Here is a 23,392-nt window from a genome sequence, read left to right on the forward strand (position 1 = left end):
AACAGCGATGAGGAAGGCAAGAGACTGCAAAAGGATTTAAACAGATCAACGCAATGAGCTGATCAGTGGCAAATGAAGCTCTGTGAAATGAAATGTAAGGTGATTCATTTTGGTAGAATAAACTGAGGGAAGGGAGGAAATATTGAATGGCAGTATCTTGCAAGGAACTGAGGAGCAAAGGGATTTGCAGGTATATGAGTCATTGAAAGAAGCATTGCAAGTTGCAAAGGCTGTAAAGAAAGCTAATAGTCATAGGGGCATAGAGTACAAAAACAAAGCAATAATGTTAAGTTTGTACAAATCATTGGTTAGGCCACAACTGGAGTACTGCGTCAAGTTTGTGGCACCTCACCTCAGGAAAAATGTTAAGGTCTTATAGGGGGTGTAGAGAATAGTTACGAAAATGATTCCAGGATGGAGGATGATAGTTATGAGAAGAGATTGGAAAAGCAGAGTCTTTTTTCATTGGAGCAGAAAAGGTTGGGGATGATCAGGGACACACCTGATAAGAGGTGTACAAAATTTAAAGGTTTTGACAGAGCAGATAGGGAGAAGTTATTTCCATTGATAAAGGAGTCAGTGGCTTGGGCATATAGGTTTGATAGCCACAAGGGCTTAGGAGGAATTTCAGCACCCAGAAAATTGTTGAGATTTGAAATGCCTTCCTGAGCAGGATGTTGGAGTTATAGACAGACAAGTAGACAGACATATTAAAGAGAAGGGCTTGAAGGGTGTGGGGATAAAGCAGGATGTGGGATTGAATTGATCTTGTGAACCAGTGCAGACTCAATGACTCATATGGCCTCCTACTGCATTGTAGATTTCTATGTTACTATGTTAATATGTTGTTCCACAGATACCCACAAGGGCAGCAAATGCTTCAGAATCTGGCACTGCAGCAAGTCAGCAACACAACACCATTAGTCTCTAGTGCAGTGATCATGGGTCAAATAATAACACCCCCAGGATTTTCCACACCTCAGCCATCTCAGTCTCTGCCTCAGCAAACTATGCAACTTCAACAACAGCAACATTACCTACAGGTATGTAATTGGTGAGGAGCTTAATAATAATAATAATAATAATAATCCTTGCATTTGATATAGCGCTTTTCACGTCGGAAGGACGTCCCAAAGCGCTTCACAGAATAGACTGTAAAGTGAATTGACTGCATATTTGTGGGCGAACGCGGCAGCCAATTGCGCACAGCAATGTCCCACAAACAGTCGTAGATTGAAAATGACCAATTTTTATTATTGTTTTGTTTTTTTGGAGGGATTATTATTAGGCGTGTGGAGTAAGGAAACTTGCCCAAGGTTTCGCCCTGCCTGGAATTGAACCCAGGTGTCTCGCTTGCAAGGCGAGTGCTCTAACCACTGAGCTACAGGACTTGTAGATTCAACAAACCAAAATTATGGTTAAGTTAAAAATTCTGAACAAACATTTCACGAGACTTATTCTGGTTGTTTTATGCCTCCTTGGTTGGCTTACAGATTCCTTTTCTCGGCACTTTGTGTTCAATGGATTATCCACATATAACAAAAAATATTACTTTAGTCAATTTCAGAATCATAAGACATTAAATCACAGTCTTCATTTAGTCAACCACATGAATGATACACAAAACCACTGGGGAGCTTATAACAACAATAACAAAATTATATTTGTATAGTGTCTTTCACGTCGGGAGGATGTCCCAAGGCGCTGGACAGACAGAGTTCCGGACCCAAGCTGGGATTCAGGGTGGGGGAGGGGGGAGAGCAACAACAACAACAAGATTCCATTTATAAAGCGCCTTTCACGTCAGGAGGACGTCCCAAGGCGCTGCACAGTTGGGTCATGACCCGAGCAGGGGGGAAATGGTCAGGGTGAGGGGAGGGAAGGGAGGGAGCGAGGAGGGGGAAGAGAGTCGAGAGGGGAGCTGAAGGCACGGTCAAAGAGAAAGGTTTTGAGACCGGCCTTGAAGGAGGAAAGGGAGGAAGCGGCGAAGGCACTGGGGGATGGAGTTCCAGAGCCTGGGGGCTGAGAGGCTGAAGGCCCGACCACCGATGGTAGGGCGGTTGGGGCGGGGGACGTGGAGCAGACTGGAGCCAGAGGAACGGAGGGTACGGGCAGGTAGGTAGGGGGATAGTAGGTTGGAGAGGTAGGAGGGAGCAAGGCCGTGAATGGCCTTGTAGGTGAGGATGAGGATCTTGAAATCAATCCTCTGGGGGATGGGAAGCCAGTGGAGGCGAGCGAGGGTGGAAGTGATGTGGTCGCGGTGTCTGGTGCGGGACAGTACACGAGCTGCAGAGTTCTGAATGACCTGCAGCTTGTGGAGGGAGGTGCCGGGAAGGCCGGCGAGGAGAGAGTTCCCATAGTCCAGCCTTGAGGTGACAAAGGCGTGGACCAGGGTTTCAGCAGCATGAGGGGTGAGGTAATGCCGTAGTCTGGCGATGTTCCGAAGGTGATGGAAGGCGGTGCCAGTTGTGGTGCGGATGTGAAGGAGAAAGGACAGCTCAGGGTCGAACAAAACGCCGAGGTTCCTGACTGGCTTTGAGAGGTGGAGAGTGCAGCCTTAGATGCTGATGGTGTCAGCGCCTGAGAGCAGGAGGGGAAGCAAGAAGCAAGGAGATCGAAAGCACGGTCGAAGGGGAGGTATTTTGAGATGGGTCTTGAAGGTGGCGAGGAAAGGGGCAAGACAGAGGGATTATGGGATGGAGTTCCAAAGGGTGGGTGCAGAGTGGCGGAAGGCCCGCCTGCCAATAGTGGGGCGAGCAAGGCGGGGGACGTGAAGCAGGCTGGAGCCTGGTGAGCAGAGGGAGCGAGCAGGATGGTAGGGGTTAGGAGGTAGGGGGGGGAGAAAGACCATGGAGGGCTTTGAAGTTGAGGACCAGGATCTTGAACTGTATCCTCTGTGTGATGGGACTCCTTTTATAAATGTGGGTTATAAGCTCCCCAGTGGTTTAGTTGATAAAAGGCATTCTGTATCATTAAAAGGACCGTGACATCTCAGATTTGATTAGCAGTCTCTTGAGTTAGTCAATAATATTTGCATTTGATATAGCGCCTTTTCACATTGTTGCGACATCTCAGAGCATTTGACTACTCTGAAGCATTGTGACTGTGTGCAGAGTATTTTGTGGGTGAACACAGCGGGTAATTTGCACACAGCAATGTCCCACAAACATCCGTGGAGTGAGTGACCAATTTCATTTGGGGGACTGTTGTCCAGACCACCTGGAGAAACTCCTTTCACTTTTCACTATTCCATGGCATCTTTAACATCCAGCTGAGATGAGACCTTGGTTTAACATTTCATTCGGTTCCTACGACATTGCAACACACACCCAGCACTGCATTGGAGTATCAGCATAGACTATATGGGCCCCGAATCCCCAAGTGGGGCTTAAATCCACAACCGCTGACTCTGAGGTAAGAGTCTATCTCACAGCCCGGGTCCACCTCGGCACCCAATTGCTGTCCGGTTAACTTGCATTCTTCTATAGTTTCATTGGTACATAATTTCAGACTCACTTTTGCAACAGAGTAAAATGAAACAAGACAAAGTATGTTCATTTAAAAAATGATTCCATAAGCATTTGCATGTTGCTGCGTGGTTTAATATTTTTAGTTGCATATTATTATACTAAATAATAATAACCGTTGCATTTGATATAACGCATTATCACGTCTTTGGGAGTCTCAAAGCGCTTCACAGAATATACTGTGAAGTAAATTGACTGTATATTTTCTGGGTGAAATGCGGCAGCCAAATGCGCACAGCAGTGTTCCACAAACATTTGTGGATTGAGTGACCAATTTATTATTATTTTATATTTTTGAAGGCATTATCATCCCCAAGGAAAAAGGATCCACCAATCAACTAACAATCGGGTTCCTACTTACTGCTAGGTAAATAGGCGTGTGGAGTAAAGAAATCCGTCCAACGTTTTGCCCTGCCGGGAACGGAATCCAGGTCTCTCGCTTGCGAGGCGAGTGCTCTTACGAACAACAATAAAACTACATTTGTAAAGCGCCTTTCACGTCGGGAGGACGTCCCAAGGCGCTGGACAGAAAAGAGTTACAGACCCGAGTTGGGGGGTGGGGTGCGAGAGGGTGGAGGGCAGGGGGGAGAAGCAGGGAGATCAAAAGCACGGTTGAAGAGGAGGGTCTTGAGGTAGGTCTTGAAGGTGGCGAGGGAGGAGGCAAGACGAAGGGGCTGTGGGATGGAGTTCCAGAGGGTGGGTGCATAATGGCGGAAGGCCCGCCAGCCAATAGTGGGGTGAGCAAGGCAGGGGATGTGAAGCAGACCGGGGCCCACCGAGCGGAGAGAGCAAACAGGATGGTAGGGGGTTAGGAGGGAGTAAGACCATAAAGGGCTTTGAAGGTGAGGACCAGGATCTTGAACTGTATCCTTTGTGATGGGAAGCCAGTGGAGTTGGGCAAGGATGGGGGTGATAGGGTCGCAGAACTTAGTGCGGGAGAGGACATGGGCTGCAGAGTTCTGGATGATCTGGAGCCTGTGGAGGGAGGAGTTGGGGAGGCCAACAAGCTGCGAGTTTGCGTAGTCGAGCCTCGATATAATGAAGGAGTGTATGAGGGTATCGGCGGCCTGCGGTGTGAGACAATGACGTTACGGAGGTGGGGGAAGGCAGAGAGGGTCATAGCACCAATGTGGGGTAGAAAGGATAGTTGAGGGTCCAACAAGACTCCAAGGTTCTGCACTGGCTTAGCAAGGTGGAGTGTGCAACCATGGATGGTGATGCTGTCAGAGCCTGAGGTGAGGAGGTGCTGACAGGAGCCTCAGTCTGTGCTACAGCTCTCCACTGAGCTATTATTGTATTATAATGCAAAAAAATGCCTGATTTGAGCACAGACACCTGAAGGAAAACAAGTTTAAAAAAAGCAAAGCTAAAGAGTACTTCTGTAAATATCTCAAAATAATCACAGAGGAAGTGAATTGTTTTGAATAAGATGAGGCATTGCACAACTGTAGTAGCAGTAGGAGAGCTATAATTGACATAGTCACTCTGAGCAAAGGGGGTGATGAGGATTTGTTAAGAGATTTGTAAAGTGGTTCTTTGATTTTTTTTTACAGCAGACACAGGCGCCCAGTTCTTTGCAGGGTGAGCAACCAGAGCTTCTCCTTTCATCTTATCAACAAGATTCAATGGGATACCACCCACAACCTCAGCAAAGACCACATGCACAACATCTCTCTGAAACATCAAATGTTCAGCCTTCCCGGTAGCCTTTAAATACAAAGAAGAAGTTGATCTTCAAAAACATTTTTAAGAGTGATGCTCACCCTTTCTATTTAATAGTCTATTGTACATTTTCATGCCATGGTACAAGTATGTTGAAAATATGAATATTAAGGAAATATTATTAACATGTTTAGCTTTTTTTGTTCACTTGAAAAGGAAAAAAAAAGCATATTGGAAGTTTGATCATTCAAACTGGCATCAAAGGTTTCTAGATACATGATGGTTTTAACTCTGCACCTCATCTTCTTAAGTTACAATTATTCAATTATTTTCAAAAAATGTCTGCTGCTTTTTGATGTATACCTGGAGCATCACTGAAGTTAAAAAAAAAGACTTGAGTTTGTTGCATAACTCATGATCATGAACTAAATCTACAATAGTTGAACAGTTAATTTTTTAAAACTGACATATATATATATATATAGATATAATATACACAGATAAAACAAATGGACTTATGATTCATTTTGGCCTTTAAAATTTGCCATCATCTGTTGATTGCAAACTATAGCACTGGAGGAATTAAGCACTGCGGAGCACTGAAAGATGCACTTGTCTTTTTGCACAAACTGGGCTTATGTTTGCAACGTGACCTCATAACTGTTATTGAACATATCTTTGAAAATTCCCTGAGCTACACTGCCAAATTGGCGAACTTCCGACAATCCAAGAGCTGCTCTAATACTGGGTCCTCTCAAGAACATATACTTCGGCCAAATCTTTCAAGCCCTATGGGACATTCTTCATTTTTACCTTCAATGGAACAACCATTGATTTTAAAAGGATCTCTGCAACACTGGACATTAAAAAAACTGTTTACTTTGTGGTGTACAATTCTCAGAGAAATGCACTTTTTTCTGATTAGTATGTTTTTGTTAAAGTTGTTGTATTTGTTACATAAAAATCCCTAATTAAAAGTGAGGAAGGAATTATCTATCGTACAGATACTGTAATATATAGGTTATTTCTGTATAAATGATTCTTTGGAAGAAAAGTGGATATTAGTCAAATTTTGTATAAAATCCATCAATCCATTTCATATTCAAGTTTATTTTGTGAATAACCATTTTGTAATAAATAGAAAAAATGTTTGACATATTTTACAATGATAGGTGCATGCCTTCCGCCTTTCATGGCTATGTTCTATAAAATTAGCAAATTTGTCTGTGGGATACGTTGTAAACATTTAGTTGCAAACATTTGGTTTGTAACATTGATTACACTAAATACAATATTGCCCACATTTTCTTCAATCTAACCTTCATTCCTCCCTGCAATGTCAGAATCGGGCCCACCCTCTGTGGCAGTGCTGGTTGGTTGTCCAATTCCTGAGCCAGGTGGGTCTGCACTACAGCGTATTCCTGGTGACAGCCCAGCCAGGCTGGCTCATCAGCAGGACTTGTATGGGCAGACCAGTCACTGGGGTAGCGACTCTTCCCATTCAGCCCTAACAGCAAGGATGATCCTAGCTGAACAAGCAGTGGGAAGCATGCCAGACAGTGCTCTCAATGGTAAGCTATGCTGTTTTAGTTGGTTAGACTCCAACTTACAGTCCGGGGTCCGCAAACCTTGGCTCTTGCCAGCCTCTGGAATTAGGTAAGTAGGATGTGTCCCTCCAGAGAGAGAGTGCACATTTCCGTTCTAATAAACATCCCTGGAATTTCCATCTATAGCTGGAATGCATTGAAGTCTGTTCGTTTTGGGTACTTTTAAGCTTTGTGTTCCACAAGTGTCAAAGACCCCTGGCTAACCAAAAAAAATGCTCTCATGCATTTCATGCTGAGATGTGCTTATTTACCTTTGATAACTCTTACTGCTTGTATGTAAGTGTTAGATGGATCTTGCAGATACATATACATTATTCTTAAATAATTCTAATAAGTGTGTGAGAGACGGAGTGCATTTTGTGTACAGGAGTGGAGTCCTGTAGCTCAGTGGTTAGAGCACTCGCTTTGCAAGCGAGAGACCTGAGTTCAATTCCAGGCAGGGCGAAACCTTGGGCAAGTTTCCTTACTCCACACAGAGCCTAATAATAATCCCTCCAAAACAAAAAACAATAATAAATTGGTCATTTTCAATCCAGGACTATTTGTGGGACATTGCTGTGCGCAATTGGCTGCTGCGTACGCCCACAAATATAGTCAATTCACTTTACAGTCTATTCCGTGAAGCGCTTTGGGTCGTCTAGAAGACGTGAAAAGCGCTATACCAAATTGCCAGGATTATTATTATTATTTGCTGGTACGTGACTGAGTCGAGTATTTTCAGCTTTATCATTGCTGGAGAAGAAATAAATCAGGTTTCAGAGCTCGCACTTGCAGGGAAATGTAAGCCATTACTACAGCTTTAATCTGCAAAAGTGACCCGAACTGCAAACCCGTGTGAGCATCGTTTGCAGAGATGGCTCTGATTAGCAGCTGTGAGAGGCCTGGAGTCTGCGGCACTGCACACGCTCGGGGGGGGGGAGGGGCTGTCACTCAGGCAACGGGGCCGCGCGGCACATCATCCCCCGTCACTGCGGTTCTCCCGACAGCAGAGGGTGACTCGCCCACAGCCATCCTCCCACTCCCTCCCTCCCTCCCTCCCCCTCCCTCTCCCTCCCTCCCTCCTTCCTTCCCTCACTCACTCACACACACAACACCCCTCAATAAACAGCAGCGTTACTCCTTTACACACCCGAAGAGCCTCCGCTCAGAGCAGCTGCCAACCGCCATCTCTCCCTCTCTCTCTCTCCCTCTCTGTCGCGCACGCGCGCTCCCCGTGGTCACGTGCCGGGCCGGGCCGCCGCTGACCCGGAAGCGCTCGTCGCGGCGCTGGCTCGGCCTTTAGCCGCTTCCCACAAGGCCTCGCTCTTTCCTTTGCGACATTGTCCCGACAGAGTGAGTAGCGGCCGCGGCGGCTCCGCGCACAATCCGCCGCCATCCGGACTCCTGTTACCCGGTTCGCGCTGCGGTTCTGCTCGAGCGCGAAGCTACTCGATGAAGGGAACGCGCGCCCGTTCGTATTTTCTCTCTCTCTCTCTCCCTCTCTCTCTCCCGTCGCAATAAAGTCTTGTCCGGCGGTTGGATGTCGCTGGTGTCTGGTCGGGGCCTCCCCCCCCGGCCCGGTGTGAGCCTGGCGGCGGCCCCGGTTAGAGGGCCCGGGGGGGAATGTGCCGCCGCGGCGGCACCAGGTCCAGTGTCCAATGTGACCACCGGACACATTGCGTTGGAAGTGAAAACCCTTTCCCTCCTAAAAGCTGTCCGCGTGTGTGCAGTCCAGGCTCCCGGACCTTATTTACGTGGCAGTGGGGAAACTGCCTTCAGGGCACTGCATAATTGTACCATATTCAATGTTCATTTAGTTTGGGCACTTAAGTGAATACCCGTATTATTTCATGATCGTGTTAAACGATAAAATGCATTTGATATGCACTTAATGCCTTATCACGTCGTTGAGATGTCCCAAATCGCTTCTGTGGGAGAAACAGTGCATCGTTTAACTAAAGCGGTTGCATTTCCGTGTCCTCACAGATGTCCCCGGCTAAGAAAGGCGGAGAGAAAAAGAAGGGCCGCTCTGCCATCAACGAGGTGGTAACCCGGGAATATACCATAAATGTGCACAAACGTATCCATGGCATGTAAGTGATATTTAAGGTAATATTGGTCACGTGGGTGTGATTATGGTACAGTAACATGTGCATAAGTCTTATCTTTATAAATCGTATAATTGTCTTAAGTCATAGATGGAGTCCTGTAGCTCATTTGCAAGTGAGAGACCTGAGTTCAATTCCTGTCAGGGCCAAACCTTGGGCAAGTTTTCTTACTCCACACAGAGCCTAATAATAATCCCTCCAAAAAAACAAAACAATAATAAAAATTGGTCATTTTCGATCTACGACTGTTTGTGGGACATTGCTGTGCGCAATTGGCTGCCGCGTTCGCCCACAAATATGCAGTCAATTCACTTTACAGTATATTCTGTGAAGCGCTTTGGGACGTCCTCCCGACGTGAAAAGCACTATATCAAATTATTATTATTATGTACCCAAGTTTTATTCAGTTTCCTACCAAAACCCACTTGGATTTCTTTGCGCTACTCATATTTTATAAATCGCATAAGTGGCTAAATTGTGACGTGGTCTTGGTCATCCTAAATCCTAACTTGTATTTACCAGCTGCATTAATCATTGGAAATGAAGTCTTGACCAGTCACTGCATGCGCAATTACCGGCTGCATTGAAGTACTTGTGCGCAGTTTAATTATTAAGTCGTATATTATATGACTTATGCAAGTTTGCTTGTAACTTATACTTTGCATAAGTCATATTAAATGTTGTGATCGCTGATACGACTTATGCGAGTTTTATTGTGGAGCAATTCTAGTTATGGTTTTACTGAGCTTAATTCTGACCGTTGAAGTTGATCCTCTGCAGTTCTGGGAGCCAGTGAAGTTTTCAGGGGTAGTAGATGTGCAGAATCTTGTGCAGCAGAGAACTCAACTCTGCAGAAATTTGGATCAGTTATAACTTCTGGACAGTAGAATTTAAGGAGGCTTGTAAGAAAAAGTAATGGTGTTAGGAGTGGTGGCAAGCAGGAGTGGGTGTTGTCACAAGTAGAGATGATGAGGAGCTTTTCCAAAGGTGGAATTTTAGTTAGTTCAGGACTGTCAATGATGAAAGGGTGCGAGTAATTGTGATATTGGAGGCGGCGAGGTTTTGTGTAACTGAATTGGTTGTTGTGGGGTAATGATTGAGACAGGACAAGGGGCAGAGAAGTTAAGACGTGTGGCAGGGTGAACTTATGTGCAAGTTGCTGAGACTGAGGAGGAGAATTAGTGAGGAAGTTTTAGTATGGCACTAGGCCTGATAGGATTGTGGCATATAATCAGGATAGACGATGCTTGAAGATGAAAAAAGAGAGGACATTATCAGGCTGTGATCTGGAGATGAGTATTACAATGCTACAGTGTGATAGAATTAATGAGCGATTATTTGCAAGCTAAGAAAACAACAGTGTTGAATGTTTAAATCAGAATATTAGATCACAACCATGCTGCCCAGATGCTGATGTTGGGCACAAACATGGTAGGAGAATAGTTCATTTCATTAACAAGTTTGTGATTACTTTGTAGTTATTTACATTGCCAAAATGTAATTGGAAAGCTGTAACATTTTGGTGATATTAAAACAATGAAGCTTGATTTACAACTATTTTATTTTGCTAGTTCAGCAGTATGTTACCTTGCTTGCCTGTCTTCTTGGGCTGGTTATGTGGGTACAAGTGTTGGAAGATTGTCGAAAAATTGTGTTTACTTTTAGAAAGCAGGCAACTTCCATAAAACATTTATGGGAAACAATGTTTAACAAGCATAAATATTACTATTGTATGCTTAAATCTGACTGCACTATTAATGTTTTGAAGGATAGTGTGTTTTTCAAAAAATATCTGTTGGCTGACCTGCAGTTTATAAGGTAGACTTTAAGGTTGAACATTGTATTTTCCGTATTGTGACCATGAAACTGTAACATTTCTATCATGTTTGTTTTTAGAGGTTTCAAGAAACGTGCTCCTCGTGCCATCAAGGAAATCCGTAAATTCGCTGTGAAGGAGATGGGTACACCGGATGTCCGCATTGATACTCGTTTGAACAAGGCTGTTTGGGCTAAAGGTGTGAGGTACGTATGTTTAACCAAAGCTAACTTCTTAATTTGAGATTGTTTGAATTTTTGGTTAGGTAAGTTCAGAAAGCGAGTAAGCGGCTTTCTTGGAACAGCTAGTGATGCATGCATGCTTTAGTTGAAAGCAAAGTTAGTTGGTTGTGGAGGTGCTGAGAAAATACTTTGAACTTTTGCTAGTTTGCCTGTTCTTTTGACATAGTGGAATCCATCCCCAACATACATTGAGCAGAACCATACTGTCATTACAATAGAGGTTGTGTAATAAAAATCCAATAATTCAAATTGATTTCCTGTTTTGTATCCAATTAAAGAAATATTGACTATAGGAGATCCATCATGCACAGAAGATTTTTAAATCAAAATAAAGACATTTCCTGTTTCCAGACCAAAGGAGGAGGTTAATGTTAAAATATTTGTCTAAAATGTTAACTCCCTGATAATGTGATTAATTCCAAACAAAGCTGTATTCTTTCGGGTTCATCAGCTAAACAATGTCTTTGACGATTCAAATATGTGTTGTAGTTGTTTTATTTAGTATTGTAGTAGTGATAAGATTGTTCCAAAAAATCACTACTCAATACTAAATAAAAATTATGTGTTGGTTAAGCTTATATTAAATAATATAATCATAATAATTCTTACATTTCATATCAGCAGGACATCTCAAAGCATTTCACAGGGTGCACTAGAAGTGGAGTGACTATATTTTGTAGCTGAATGGAGCAGCCAGTTTGTGCACAGATATGTTGCACAAACTTCCATCCAGTGAATGACTAATTTTATTTGGGGGATTGTTGGCCAAGACACTTAGATAAATTCTTCCAATTTTGACTTTTGCCATGGAATCTTTAATGTCAAATTGAGCAGGTCAATAATTAATTATAATCGATAATAATTAAGACAGTCAATAGTGCACTTGCTCCAAGTAAACAGTATGTCATATAGTCACAGAATTGTACAGTGTTTGATTCCTCAGTTGAATCCCAGTTAAAATAGATTGTAATGCCTAACAGAAATCTTGATAGCCATATAGGCACTTGGCCCAGATTCATATCAATTACTTGATTTGTAATCTTAGATTAAATGCACTAACAGAACCAATTGACATGCCAGTACTTAATGAAAATATAACCTTATTCTTCTAGGAATGTTCCATACCGCATTCGTGTGCGCTTGTCCAGAAAACGCAATGAGGATGAAGACTCTCCCAACAAACTATACACTTTGGTAACATATGTTCCTGTCACATCCTACAAAGGTGAGGCGGGAGTTTGGAAAGAAATTGATTTTGCAGCTGCTCCCAGGGATCACAATTCCTCCTTGATCTTTTGTTGCCTTTGACACTGTCGAATTTGCTGCCTTTGACACTTCTTCCTCTTTTCTGCATCTTCGACAATCACCTGCCTCTGTCACTCCCAAAGCTGTGGAAATCCTCGTTCATGCCCTTCTCACTGGCCTCCTCAACTCTGGCATCCACAAGCTTTAATTTATCCACACCTCTGCCTCCTGCAAGCAACTTTGCATGTCCTCATCTGGCTCTCCAGCTCTCAGCGGATTAACCAAGTTCCTTACCCTCACCTACAAATCTCTACACACCTGCCTACCTCTGCCATCTTCTCCAGTCAGCAAAATCTGGCCTGCTGCATATTTTCTATCCCACTACCGGCAGCAGAGTATTCAGCTACTATACCGCCACCCTCGTGAAGTTCCTGCCTCAATCTTACCTTCAATAGCCACCAGAGAATTGACTGTGCCAGCGATCACCACCCCCCCCCCCCTCACTGTCTCTGCTTGTTATACAGTCCTGTCTCTAAATCCAAGTGGTGTGGGGATCTGAGGCTTGAGGCAGCGAGAGGGCAAGGCAAAGGAATGGAGTTGTAAACTGTAGGGCAGAGTCCTCTGAAAGTGAGGGCATCTGGGGTGAGAAGATGCTGATGGGAATAAGTAGGAGAGCCTCAGTCTTGATAGTAAATGCAGGAACTGCAACCCATGGGGCACAGCAGCCATTTTTGTAGTGTATATAATACAATAATTATCAATTATTATATAGTGTATATAATACAAGCGTTCCGGGACTCTACCCCACGTGAAAGGCATTATATAAATGTTAAGTTGTATATTTTTAAAAAATTAAAACCTCATTATTGTAGTAGGTTTATAGTAGCAACTGGTTTAAACCATATTACCTTCCGCTGTAGTGAAAAAGTTTCACCTGAATTCTAATTTCTATAACCCAAATTCATCATCCTGGCTGCAGTGCCAGTTCTGGGGATGTGTACAAAAGCCTACTAGGAATCAGCAGTGTAGCTAGGTAACTGGCAAGGAACAATACTAGCACACTGTGTGTGTGTGTGTTAAGCAGATGTTCCAAAGTAAATCAATTGATCCAGGATTTTTATATATTTATATTTGATTTCCGTCTGTGCAATACAAAATAAGTGTTAAAAAAAGTGACTATAATGGTCTTTACATATAAATAAGGAACATTGAGTTAAATGATTTACCCAATGACTAGGGGCACCAGACAAAGATCAATCTAATCTGAAGCTTTTATGGGACAGACTGAACTACTGAATCTTGGAGTTACAACTAACCTAATATTGTGAATTAGGAACAAGAGTTGGCTGTTCGGCCCACCAAGCCTCTTCTACCACTTTTGGCATATCTATTTGTTTTTTTAATTCCCCCAGAGGGCAGTGCAGTCGAGTCAAATCAAGAGTGAATTCCACACACCAAACACCAGCTGTGGAAAACATGCTTCCTTATTGCTTGTTGCTCACCCTTCAACTTATCAAATCTCTTCATAATTTTATACACCTCAATCAGATCTCTCCTCAGCCTTCTGAATACAATTCAAGTTTTTCTAAAGTTTAAAATTTGAATGTCCACTGCATCCAGTTTTGCAGTTGACTAAAATGGATGTATCTTGACTGACAAACCAGTTTCCCTTTCTTTCCCTCTTCCTCACTGATATCAACCTTAAAACTCTACTTTTTTAACTAGGTAACTGGTAAGGAACAATACTAGCACGAATGTTTGAAGTCTAAAATCTTTTCTCTTGTTTTGCAGGTTTGCAGACGGTCAACGTTGATGAAAACTGAAATGTAAATTCTTTTAAAATAAACTGCTAAAAGTGATTTTTACCTTGTCAAGTAAATTATCTTACTTGCTTACCTCCGTCTGTACCTCACACCCACAGCAGCCGAAACCCTCGACCACACCTATGTCATGTCCCGTCTGGATTTATCAAATGCCCTCCTCGCTGGCCTCCCGAGTTCCACCATACGTAAAATACAATTAATTCAGAACTCCGCCGCCTGGATATTAACCCGCACAAAATCCCGGACCCCCATCACACCAGTCCTTGCCAGGCTGCACTGGCTCCCAATTTCCGAACGGATCAACTTCAAGATCCTCTTGTTTTCAAATCCCTTCATCCCCTCGCAGCTCCCTACCTTTCCAACTTGCTCACCCCCTCAACTCCACCACCCACTGCCTCTGTTTGGCCAGCTCCAGCTTCCTGTTCATTCCTCGGCCCCTCCACTCCACCAGCGGCAGCCATGCCTTCAGTCACTATTGAAGCTCCGAAGCTCTTCACCCAATCCCTCCGCCTTGCTCCCTCCCTTACTTTCAAATCCCACCTGAAGACCTTTTTTTGATCGTGCTTGCGGTCACCTCCCTCTCCCCCTGGCTCAGGGTCAGACTTAAGTGCTCCAGGATGCTATCTGGTGTGAAAGGCGCTATATAAATGCAAGTTGTTGTTCCTAAAAAGATTTGGTGGTGGACAAAGTATACAAAAGTGAATTTATTCAAAAGTGGACACATACAATTGTAAACCTCACAGTAATTGATTGCACATGAACGTTTTCAGAAGACACATTTAGACAGCACAAAGCAGTCTTGTTTAAATTTTAAAAGTTTTCAATTACCAGCATTGAAACTTCAGAAAGATACAGAAGAACTAATGGATTGCTTGATTAGTTCTTTGTTGATACGGATTTACTTTAGCATGTAGGATTTTGCTCTTTGTATCTATGGCCTTCTCAAAAAAGTTCACCAGGCATTGTTCAGTCAGCAGGGAAGCCAAAATCTGTTCAAAAGACACGTTCCAGGCATCATCTTGGTACTGTGACAGATTCTGCTTGGTATCCTGAGTATTTCCAAACACAGCGTTGCTTGCTGAATGGGTGGGTGTTATGGATTCTCTTGAAGGAGTGCTGGGAAGTTCACCAGATATTCTGGCTGAGTTACGTAGTCTTTGTCCTACTTCTCCAATCTGAAGCAGGAGAGTGGTGACTGTAGCTATGGCCTGGTAAAGATCGTTCTCATCTGGATCTTCTCGAAACATATTGGAGAGTGTCTTGCAAAACTGGATGAATTCTCTCTGCAGAAGATTAGATTTGGATTTAGAATAAATTAGCTTAACTGAGAATGTACAATGAATAGTGCTTACATTTGGTAGTCCTTATATCAAAACAGCCAATCTCAAATTGCCATTGAAGTAAAGGACCAAATTATCTTGAAAACTGTTCATGAAGGACAAGGAGATGCTTCTCTTTTCAAGCAATCTGTCAGCTTGGTTCAGTTAGTAGCCTCTAACACAGATGGTTGTGGATTCAAGCCCCACATTTGTGACTTGAAACTCAGTTTATGCTAACACTCCAATGAGATGGTGGCGGTGGTTGAATTGTCAGAAGAGCTGTGTTTTGGCTGAGACATTAAATTGAGGTTCCATCGGCCTAGCCGGGTGGATGTTAAAAATCCTGTTGCATTATTCCTAAAGAGAAGGGAAGTTTCTCCAGGTGTCGTGCCCACGCCGGCTGTTTGAAAGATTTATCCAACTGGTCCTACTCCCCTGCTCTTACCACATAGTCTTGCAATTATTTCCCTTTTGAAAGCTACTATTGAATCTGCTTCCACCACCTTTTCAGGCAGTGTATTCCAGATCCTGGCTAATGCCCAAAATAAAATTGGTTCCTCACTTCATGCCTGCTTGTGGGACATTGCAGTGTGCAAATTGGCTGCCAAAATACAGTCATCCCACTTTACAGTATATCCTGTGAAGCACTTTTAAACATCTCAATGACCTTATTATTATTATATCAAATGCAAGGATAATTTTATTAAAATCACTGCTATCAGATTTGTAATATCCAAATGAACAACTGATGGATCTTTGGTATAAATGCTCAGTTGGCACCTCTGCAGTGCAGTCCTCAAAGTTCTAAACCACGATTTGTGAGAATAACCTGACCCAGAGGCGAATGCTACTAATTTAGCCAAGCTGACACTCTTCAATATATCCTTTGCCTGAAATTGCATTCATAGATGAAAAGCAGATTCCACAGATTACCTGAGACCCACATCATTATTATAGACTCAATTCTTCCTTTCTGAAAAAGGAGAATTAGTTTGTTTTAAAAAAAATACATCCGAGAGTGGAAAAAGTTTATTCCACCTGCATCCACTTGCTGTAATAACTAGGCTGTTTGCAGTGTACAGCCTGATCCATGTCATATCTAAGAAGTGGTTTACAGCTCATTCAGCCAACATTATTATTCCACCTGCATCCATTAGCTGTGATATTTGTAGTGCACCACAGAAATATATCACTAAAACCAGACATTCAGCCTAACTTTATATTCTGTGTTTATATTCCTCATGAGCCTCCAGCAGAATGGTGAGTGCTATAAATTATATCAAATGCAAGGATTATTATTACTACTGTAAATTATATTGTACTGATTCGATCACAAACTAAACACCCAGCTCAGGAATCAGGTATTTGTCAAACGTTATGAAGTATCATTTAATATCCGACCAAAAAAAATGTCATTTGTAATCAATAATTGCATTTGTAAACTAAACTACAAGGAATTGTGTTCAACAGGACAGAGTGGCTGTGTCAAAACAGTGTGAGGCAGCAATAAACAAGGCAAACAGGATGCTGAGCTACATTGCTAAATCAGTTGAGTTTAGATCCCCAGATATCTTTCTCTGCCTGGATAGCACCCTTGAGCGCTGCATACAGTTCTGATCACCAGTTTTGATCACAGCCCTTTGGAAGCAGAGCAGAGCATGATGACTCAGATGGGACCTCAGATGAGATGTATAACATTTTAATGGGATTGAAAAATTAAACCCAGATAAATACTTGAGGATGCTCCAAGGCAATAAAAAGGACACAGGTTTAGTTTTAAGGGCAATTTCAGGACAGATACCAGGAAGCTTTTAATTACTCAAAAGGTAATTATCATTGGAGCAGGTTGCCAGGAAAGGTGGTAAATACCAGGACACTGGACTCATTTAAAACGCAGCTTGCTCCTGCAGTGATGGTATAGGGGGCTGCATTCCTTGTACAGACTGAACAAATATTTCATTGGCAGGGGAACTGCAGCAGTTTACACGAGTCACCTGCTGGTGGTGCTATTTAAGCACAAAGGCGCAATAACATAATTTTACAATGTTGATTAACATCTAACGTTTGAAGTGCTAATATCGATGGGATTAACAGCAAATCCCTGATTAATTGTAAATACGGGAATTTGTGGTATACAAGCATTATATATCTTGTGGTGTGAGACATTGTGTCTCAACAGATAAAATAATGGTTCCATATGAAATGTAGCTGGGATTTTAGAGCATGTATTTTTAAACCTCCAAAAGGTACAGTGACTAATTTTTCAATCTCTGTTAAAAGGGAGGCGATAATAATAAACAAAAGGCAAAATATTGCAGATGCTGGAAATCTGAAATAAAAACAGAAGTCACTGGGAACACTCAGCAGGTCAGGCAGCATTTATGGAGACAGGAAAGTGAGTTAACGTTTCAGGGTCGATGACCTTTCGTGACCTGCTGAATGTTCCCCGCAACTTCTATTTTTACATTAATAATAATAATGCTTGCATTTGATATAGCGCCTTATCACATCATCGAGACATCTCAAAATGCTTCACAGAATATAGTGTAAAGTGAATTGACTGTATCATTTGTGGGCGAAATGCCAACTTTATTCAATTGTGTTAATTTAAATTTGGAATCCAGCAGAGAAATCCCCTTTTGAACAAAGTATTCCCACCCTATTCACCAATCAGTCAGGTTAAGCGGCAAGATACTACAGCTGGCTTCTAGCTAAAGGTTTTTCACTACCGTTCCACTGTACAATGATTCCAAGAACTTGAACATCATGTGAAGTACGATTGGCTCGATTTGGTAGCTGGCTTTCTGCAGTTCTTAAGAAGACTGCTTCCAAATTAAGAGTGAATTTAAGAATTTTCCATGATTCTAAGCAATCTTAATTTTTAAGACAAAACAGTCTTAAAGGCTAAAACGAGGTAGATTTTTAGGCCTTGTGACTTGGACCGACTGATCTGTTGGATGAATTCCAGAGCTCGACAGAAAACCTCTTAAGAGCGAGTGTCTAGGATAAAAGCTGGTAAAGACAAAGTATATGGAGACCACTGGTCAGAAGGCGCTTTAAGATCCTTGCATTCAGTCAACATGATGGTCATTCCCAGTACAAAAAACAAAAAGTTCAATGAACTGAATCAGATAGGCAGAGAGAAACAATCTGTGTTCGAGCCAATCAGTTTTGTTGCCTTAAATGTCACAAGAGGAGGTTGGCAACATTAACTTGAATAATAGAGCTCCAGAGATAAAGACAAAGAATGGAAACCGGCCAATCGGCCCAACCAATCCGTGCCGGTGTTTATACTCCACCCAAGCCTTTACTCATTCCTTACTCCTTCCTGTGATGGTTCAGCTTCCTCTTAAATGCATCTATTCTATCTGATTCAACCACCCACAAGTTCCTCAATCTCACTACCCTCTGTGTGAACCTGTTCTCTTTTAGATCCCCTGATCACTGTCTCATATTTGTGATAATCCATTTCAATTGGTATTTACGCAACAATGAACAGTAATCTATTTCAGGGTAGAATCATGTGTAAAATGAATACCATTACAATACCGATTATCATGAAATTAGGAACAAATTGCATTTTACATTTAAAAAAAAATTGATACTTGACAGATTCATACTGCTCTACAACGGCACACAAGAAATGAAAGATTGAGGAGGCCTGAAACTGTATTCAGAGATTTTCACAGGGTTCTATCTCCACTCCCAAATTTGGAATCCAAAATTGTCTTTTATCAACTTCAGGAACTGGGAAAATTCTCCCAGATTTCAAGTAAATTACACAATTTCTCATAGTTTAGATAGCTGTATATATGCAGCAGGAATTAACCTCACTTAACAAAGTTACACAAATTGAACAAGTTTGAAATGGGGGAAGATTTTTTTTAAAGCACGACTATACCTGACACATCAGTGGCAGATCTTTGGTGGTTTCCTTTTCTTTTCTCTTCACCAGATCTTCGAGCATCTTTTTCAAATAGTGTTGGTAATCAATTGCTTCATCTTGTTTGGAAAATAAAACTTATGTTTTAGTTAGCCACAACTAGGTAAGAAATCAGCACAAAAGTCATTTCACTGCATTTCAATTAAAACAAATAAATGCAGGGCAACGTCATAATGTTGTATTCCCTCTCTGCACCCACATACACAGTGACAGATTTATCTAAATGCAAGTGCAATACACCAAGGTTAGAAAAAAGTAACAGAGGTAAGATAAGTGGTTAAGAGATTCAAATCTTGGGTATTAAAAGCATATGAATTAAGAATATAAGAATTTGCTAGGCGAAAGAAGACCAAGGACCATCTCGTTCACCTTCCACTATCCTGGCAATCACTTGACATGTTGTGTCCCAAACTACATTGTATCAGAAAGGTATGATGTTAACATATTTTTCAAGAAGATTGAATTAAAGAGAGTCAGATTAGTTTTAACAACCGTATGAGGATGCAGGGGAGGGGAAGAAGATGCATAGGCAGGTACTCTATTTAGAAGTTTGGGAAAAACAGGAAAGTTCAAACAAGCAATAACCAAATAAGTATTGATGAAATGGAGAAAGAAAAGAAGGGTTCAAATGGAGACAATGGAGGGAAGAAATTGGGGAAGAATCACCTATCATACAACAAGGTGTGTCTCACAACCTGTCCAGGTTTCAAAGATATATTTAGAGATGAAAAAAATGGTCACTCAATCCACGACTGTTTGTGGGACACTGCTGTGCACAATTGGCTGCCGCATTTCACCCGCAAATACTGTCAATCCATTTTACAATATGTTCTGTGAAGCGCTTTGAGACATTTCAACAACATTGAGATGTCATAAGGTACTATATCAAACGCAAGGATTATTATTAATATCTCTGCATATTAGAATCAGCTTAAATCAACTGTCTTTCTTAGTTTTACATAGTGTAAATGTTGTTTGAAATTCACTGCTAGTTTTGGGGTTACTACAGGGTAATCCTGTTATCACCCAGTTGCCTAGGTCCAATGTCTCAGCGGATGTGTTGGAACTATGCTGAAAATTAATCAATTAATAAGTTCAATTAATTAAATTGAAATTAAATAGTGCACAATGCACATGACATGAAGTTAGCAACAACCTGACTACCTTTTTAACACAAGAAATTGGTGACAGTGACAGAAGACACATGCTCTAATAATAATAATCCTTGCATTTGATATAGCGCTTTTCACGTCGGGAGGACGTCCCAAAGCGCTTCACAGTAAATTCACTGTAAAGTGAATTGACTGTATATTTGTGTATATATTTGTATATATATTTGTGTATATACAGTCTGTATATTTGTGGGCGAACGGGGCAGCCAATTGCGCACAGCAATGTCCCACAAACAGTCGTAGATTGAAAATGACCAATTTATTATTGTTTTTAAACAAACATTCACTCAACCAGGCCACAGTCTAATGGCCTGTTCGGTATTTACAACAGACAATAAATCAAATTAAATTGCAATTCAATATTGTTGAGATAGGGTTTAAATACTTGAGATTAGATTTAGTTACTTCACTATACAGTAAAATAAGGAGATTGAAAAACTATAAACTAAAATATAAGCTGGAGACCCAAACGCATCAGTGCTCATTATCAGATTTTAGCTTTCTTCTTTCCCAGCCACAAAAACAAATCTAAGCCTCTTCAATATTATTGTTCAGTGTAAACTCTGCTGCTCATATTCCTTTGCTTACCAACAACAACAACAACAATATTCCATTTATAAAGCGCCTTTCACGTCAGGAGGACGTCCCAAGGCGCTGCACAGTTGGGTCATGACCCGAGCAGGGGGGAAATGGTCAGGGTGAGGGGAGGGAAGGGAGGGAGCGAGGAGGGGGAAGAGAGTCGAGAGGGGAGCTGAAGGCTCGGTCAAAGAGAAAGGTTTTGAGACCGGCCTTGAAGGAGGAAAGGGAGGAAGCAAGGCGAAGGCACTGGGGGATGGAGTTCCAGAGCCTGGGGGCTGAGAGGCTGAAGGCCCGACCACCGATGGTAGGGCGGTTGGGGTGGGGGACGTGGAGCAGACCGGAGCCAGAGGAACGGAGGGTACGGGCAGGTAGGTAGGGGGATAGTAGGTCGGAGAGGTAGGAGGGAGCAAGGCCGTGAATGGCCTTGTAGGTGAGGATGAGGATCTTGAAATCAATCCTCTGGGGGATGGGGAGCCAGTGGAGGCGAGCGAGGGTGGGAGTGATGTGTTCCCGAAGCCTGGTGCGGGACAGTACACGAGCTGCAGAGTTCTGAATGACCTGCAGCTTGTGGAGGGAGGTGGCGGGAAGGCCGGCGAGGAGAGAGTTCCCATAGTCCAGCCTTGAGGTGACAAAGGCGTGGACCAGAGTTTCAGCAGCGTGAGGGGTGAGGTAATGCCGTAGTCTGGCGATGTTCCGGAGGTGATGGAAGGCGGTGCCAGTTGTGGTGCGGATGTGAGGGAGAAAGGACAGCTCAGGGTCGAACAAAACGCCGAGGTTCCTGACTGGCTTTGCGAGGTGGAGAGTGCAGCCTTGGATGCTGATGCTGTCAGCGCCTGAGGTGCGGAGGCGCTGACGTGAGCCAATCAGGAGGGCCTCGGTTTTTCGCACGTTGAGCTGAAGAAAGTTGTCTCTCGTCCAGGACTCGATGTCGGACAGGCAGGCTGTCAGGACATCGGTGGTCGTGGAGTTGAGAGTAGAGGAGGAAAGGTAGAGTTGGGTGTCATCCGCATACATGTGGAAGTTAACTCCATGTCTGCGGATGATGTCACCGAGGGGGAGCATGTAGAGGGTGAAGAGGAGGGGACCAAGGACAGAGCCCTGAGGGACACCACATGAGACAGTGCGGGGGGTGGAGGAGAAGCCATTCGTCGAGACGAAATGAAGACGGTGAGAAAGGTACGACCTGAACCATTCAAGGACAGTGCCTTGAAGGTTGAGGTGGGAGGACAAGCGGTGGAGTAGGATAGCGTGGTCGACCGTATCGAATGCTGCCGATAGGTCGAGGAGGACAAGGAGACAGAGGGAGCCCTGGTCACAGATGGTCAGGATATCATTGGTGACCTTGACCAGGGCAGTTTCTGTGCTAACCAAATATTAACAAAGCAAAGTTTACTAATCAGGTACGTCATATGAAAACCTAATCAATACTAATAGTACGTAAATTGTTAAAATAGTTTTAGAGTTATGGCAATAGATGCTTTGTCAAATGTAGATCTTTTCTGGCAGTAAATTTCAGTTAGGAAGCAAAGTTACTCATGATGAATACATCAAAAAGGTTTGTACGTGCCATTCGACTTCCTGAAGTAACTGCTCTGTGCATTCGCAATAAAGGTAGTCTTCAGGGGAGATAGGTTGTCTTTATCATCATCACTGCAGGCTACAGAAACAAAATAGCAAGACCAAAGTCAAACATCACTCCCATCATTAAATCATTATTAATAAAACACATTGCACTGTAAGGACAAAGAAACAAATCCTAACAATATAAATAAATAAAGTAACCTGTAAAGAGCTTTCCAAGATTCACAGCAACATCCAATTGTGTTGAAGAAACACTCTGCATTTCCTCCTTAATCAAAATTCATGGCCACCATTGAACCCTGATCTACGCCGAATACTTACTCTCAGCTCAATCCAGCATCACCCTGGATGGTGAAGAGGAGGGGACAGAGTCACCACTCAGTGACCTCGCTCATTAGAAAATGTATGTGTACAGTCATTCGAATGAGGCTCAGCCATGCGGTTCTCTCCAGCTAACCAACCTGCCAACCCTCACTGTCTTGTGAAAGGTGAAAAGTGGGCACATACCAGATTGAGAGTTGCCATGAAGCTAGATGAAGAAACAAAATGACACAGGCGTATAGGCCATCTTGTCAACTGTATGTCTCACCCATAATCCCCCTCGCCTGCTCCCCATTTTGTCATGGTGCGAGTTGAAAAGAGTAACATTTGATCCATTAGAAATTTTTTAAAAATAGTTTGAAAGTATGATTGCAATAAAGAGTGTGAATTTCTGCAAAGGAGGATGTTCTTCCCTACATGAATGGCATGAAATAAATTCAAGTCATACGTTTATGTGATACGTATAAA

At 42.7% G+C, this 23,392-nt stretch overlaps 3 protein-coding genes across 4 annotated transcripts in view; 2 read left to right on the top strand and 1 right to left on the bottom strand.

Moving 5' to 3' along the window:
• Positions 1 to 6,351, top strand: part of LOC103172583 (neuronal PAS domain-containing protein 2) — an 80,522-nt gene extending 74,171 nt beyond the window's left edge. Inside the window, exons 20-21 of the mRNA XM_007885332.2 lie at positions 857 to 1,043; positions 5,081 to 6,351. Coding sequence (XP_007883523.1) covers positions 857 to 1,043; positions 5,081 to 5,233 — 340 coding nt within the window. The 3' untranslated portion in view covers positions 5,234 to 6,351. The remainder of the gene's footprint in view (positions 1 to 856; positions 1,044 to 5,080) is intronic.
• Positions 6,352 to 8,073: 1,722 nt separating this feature from the next.
• Positions 8,074 to 14,044, top strand: rpl31 (ribosomal protein L31). Its single transcript, NM_001292892.1, is given in 5 exon segments — positions 8,074 to 8,128; positions 8,762 to 8,868; positions 10,780 to 10,905; positions 12,054 to 12,166; positions 13,978 to 14,044. Coding segments are annotated over 4 exon segments (378 nt in total). The 5' UTR covers positions 8,074 to 8,128; the 3' UTR covers positions 14,010 to 14,044.
• Positions 14,045 to 14,695: 651 nt separating this feature from the next.
• The window catches only part of LOC103172556 (TBC1 domain family member 8), a 74,773-nt gene continuing 66,076 nt past the window's right edge, over positions 14,696 to 23,392 (bottom strand). For both annotated transcript variants that reach the window (XM_042333876.1, XM_042333875.1), the window contains 3 exons: positions 22,590 to 22,679; positions 19,230 to 19,330; positions 14,696 to 15,292 (listed from right to left, as the gene is read on the bottom strand). In XM_042333876.1, the coding sequence (XP_042189810.1) occupies positions 14,870 to 15,292; positions 19,230 to 19,330; positions 22,590 to 22,679 (614 nt within the window). In that variant the 3' untranslated portion in view covers positions 14,696 to 14,869. The remainder of the gene's footprint in view (positions 15,293 to 19,229; positions 19,331 to 22,589; positions 22,680 to 23,392) is intronic.

This window comes from Callorhinchus milii, unplaced genomic scaffold, assembly GCF_018977255.1.
Source record: "Callorhinchus milii isolate IMCB2004 unplaced genomic scaffold, IMCB_Cmil_1.0 Scaffold4, whole genome shotgun sequence".
Lineage (NCBI taxonomy): Eukaryota > Metazoa > Chordata > Chondrichthyes > Chimaeriformes > Callorhinchidae > Callorhinchus > Callorhinchus milii.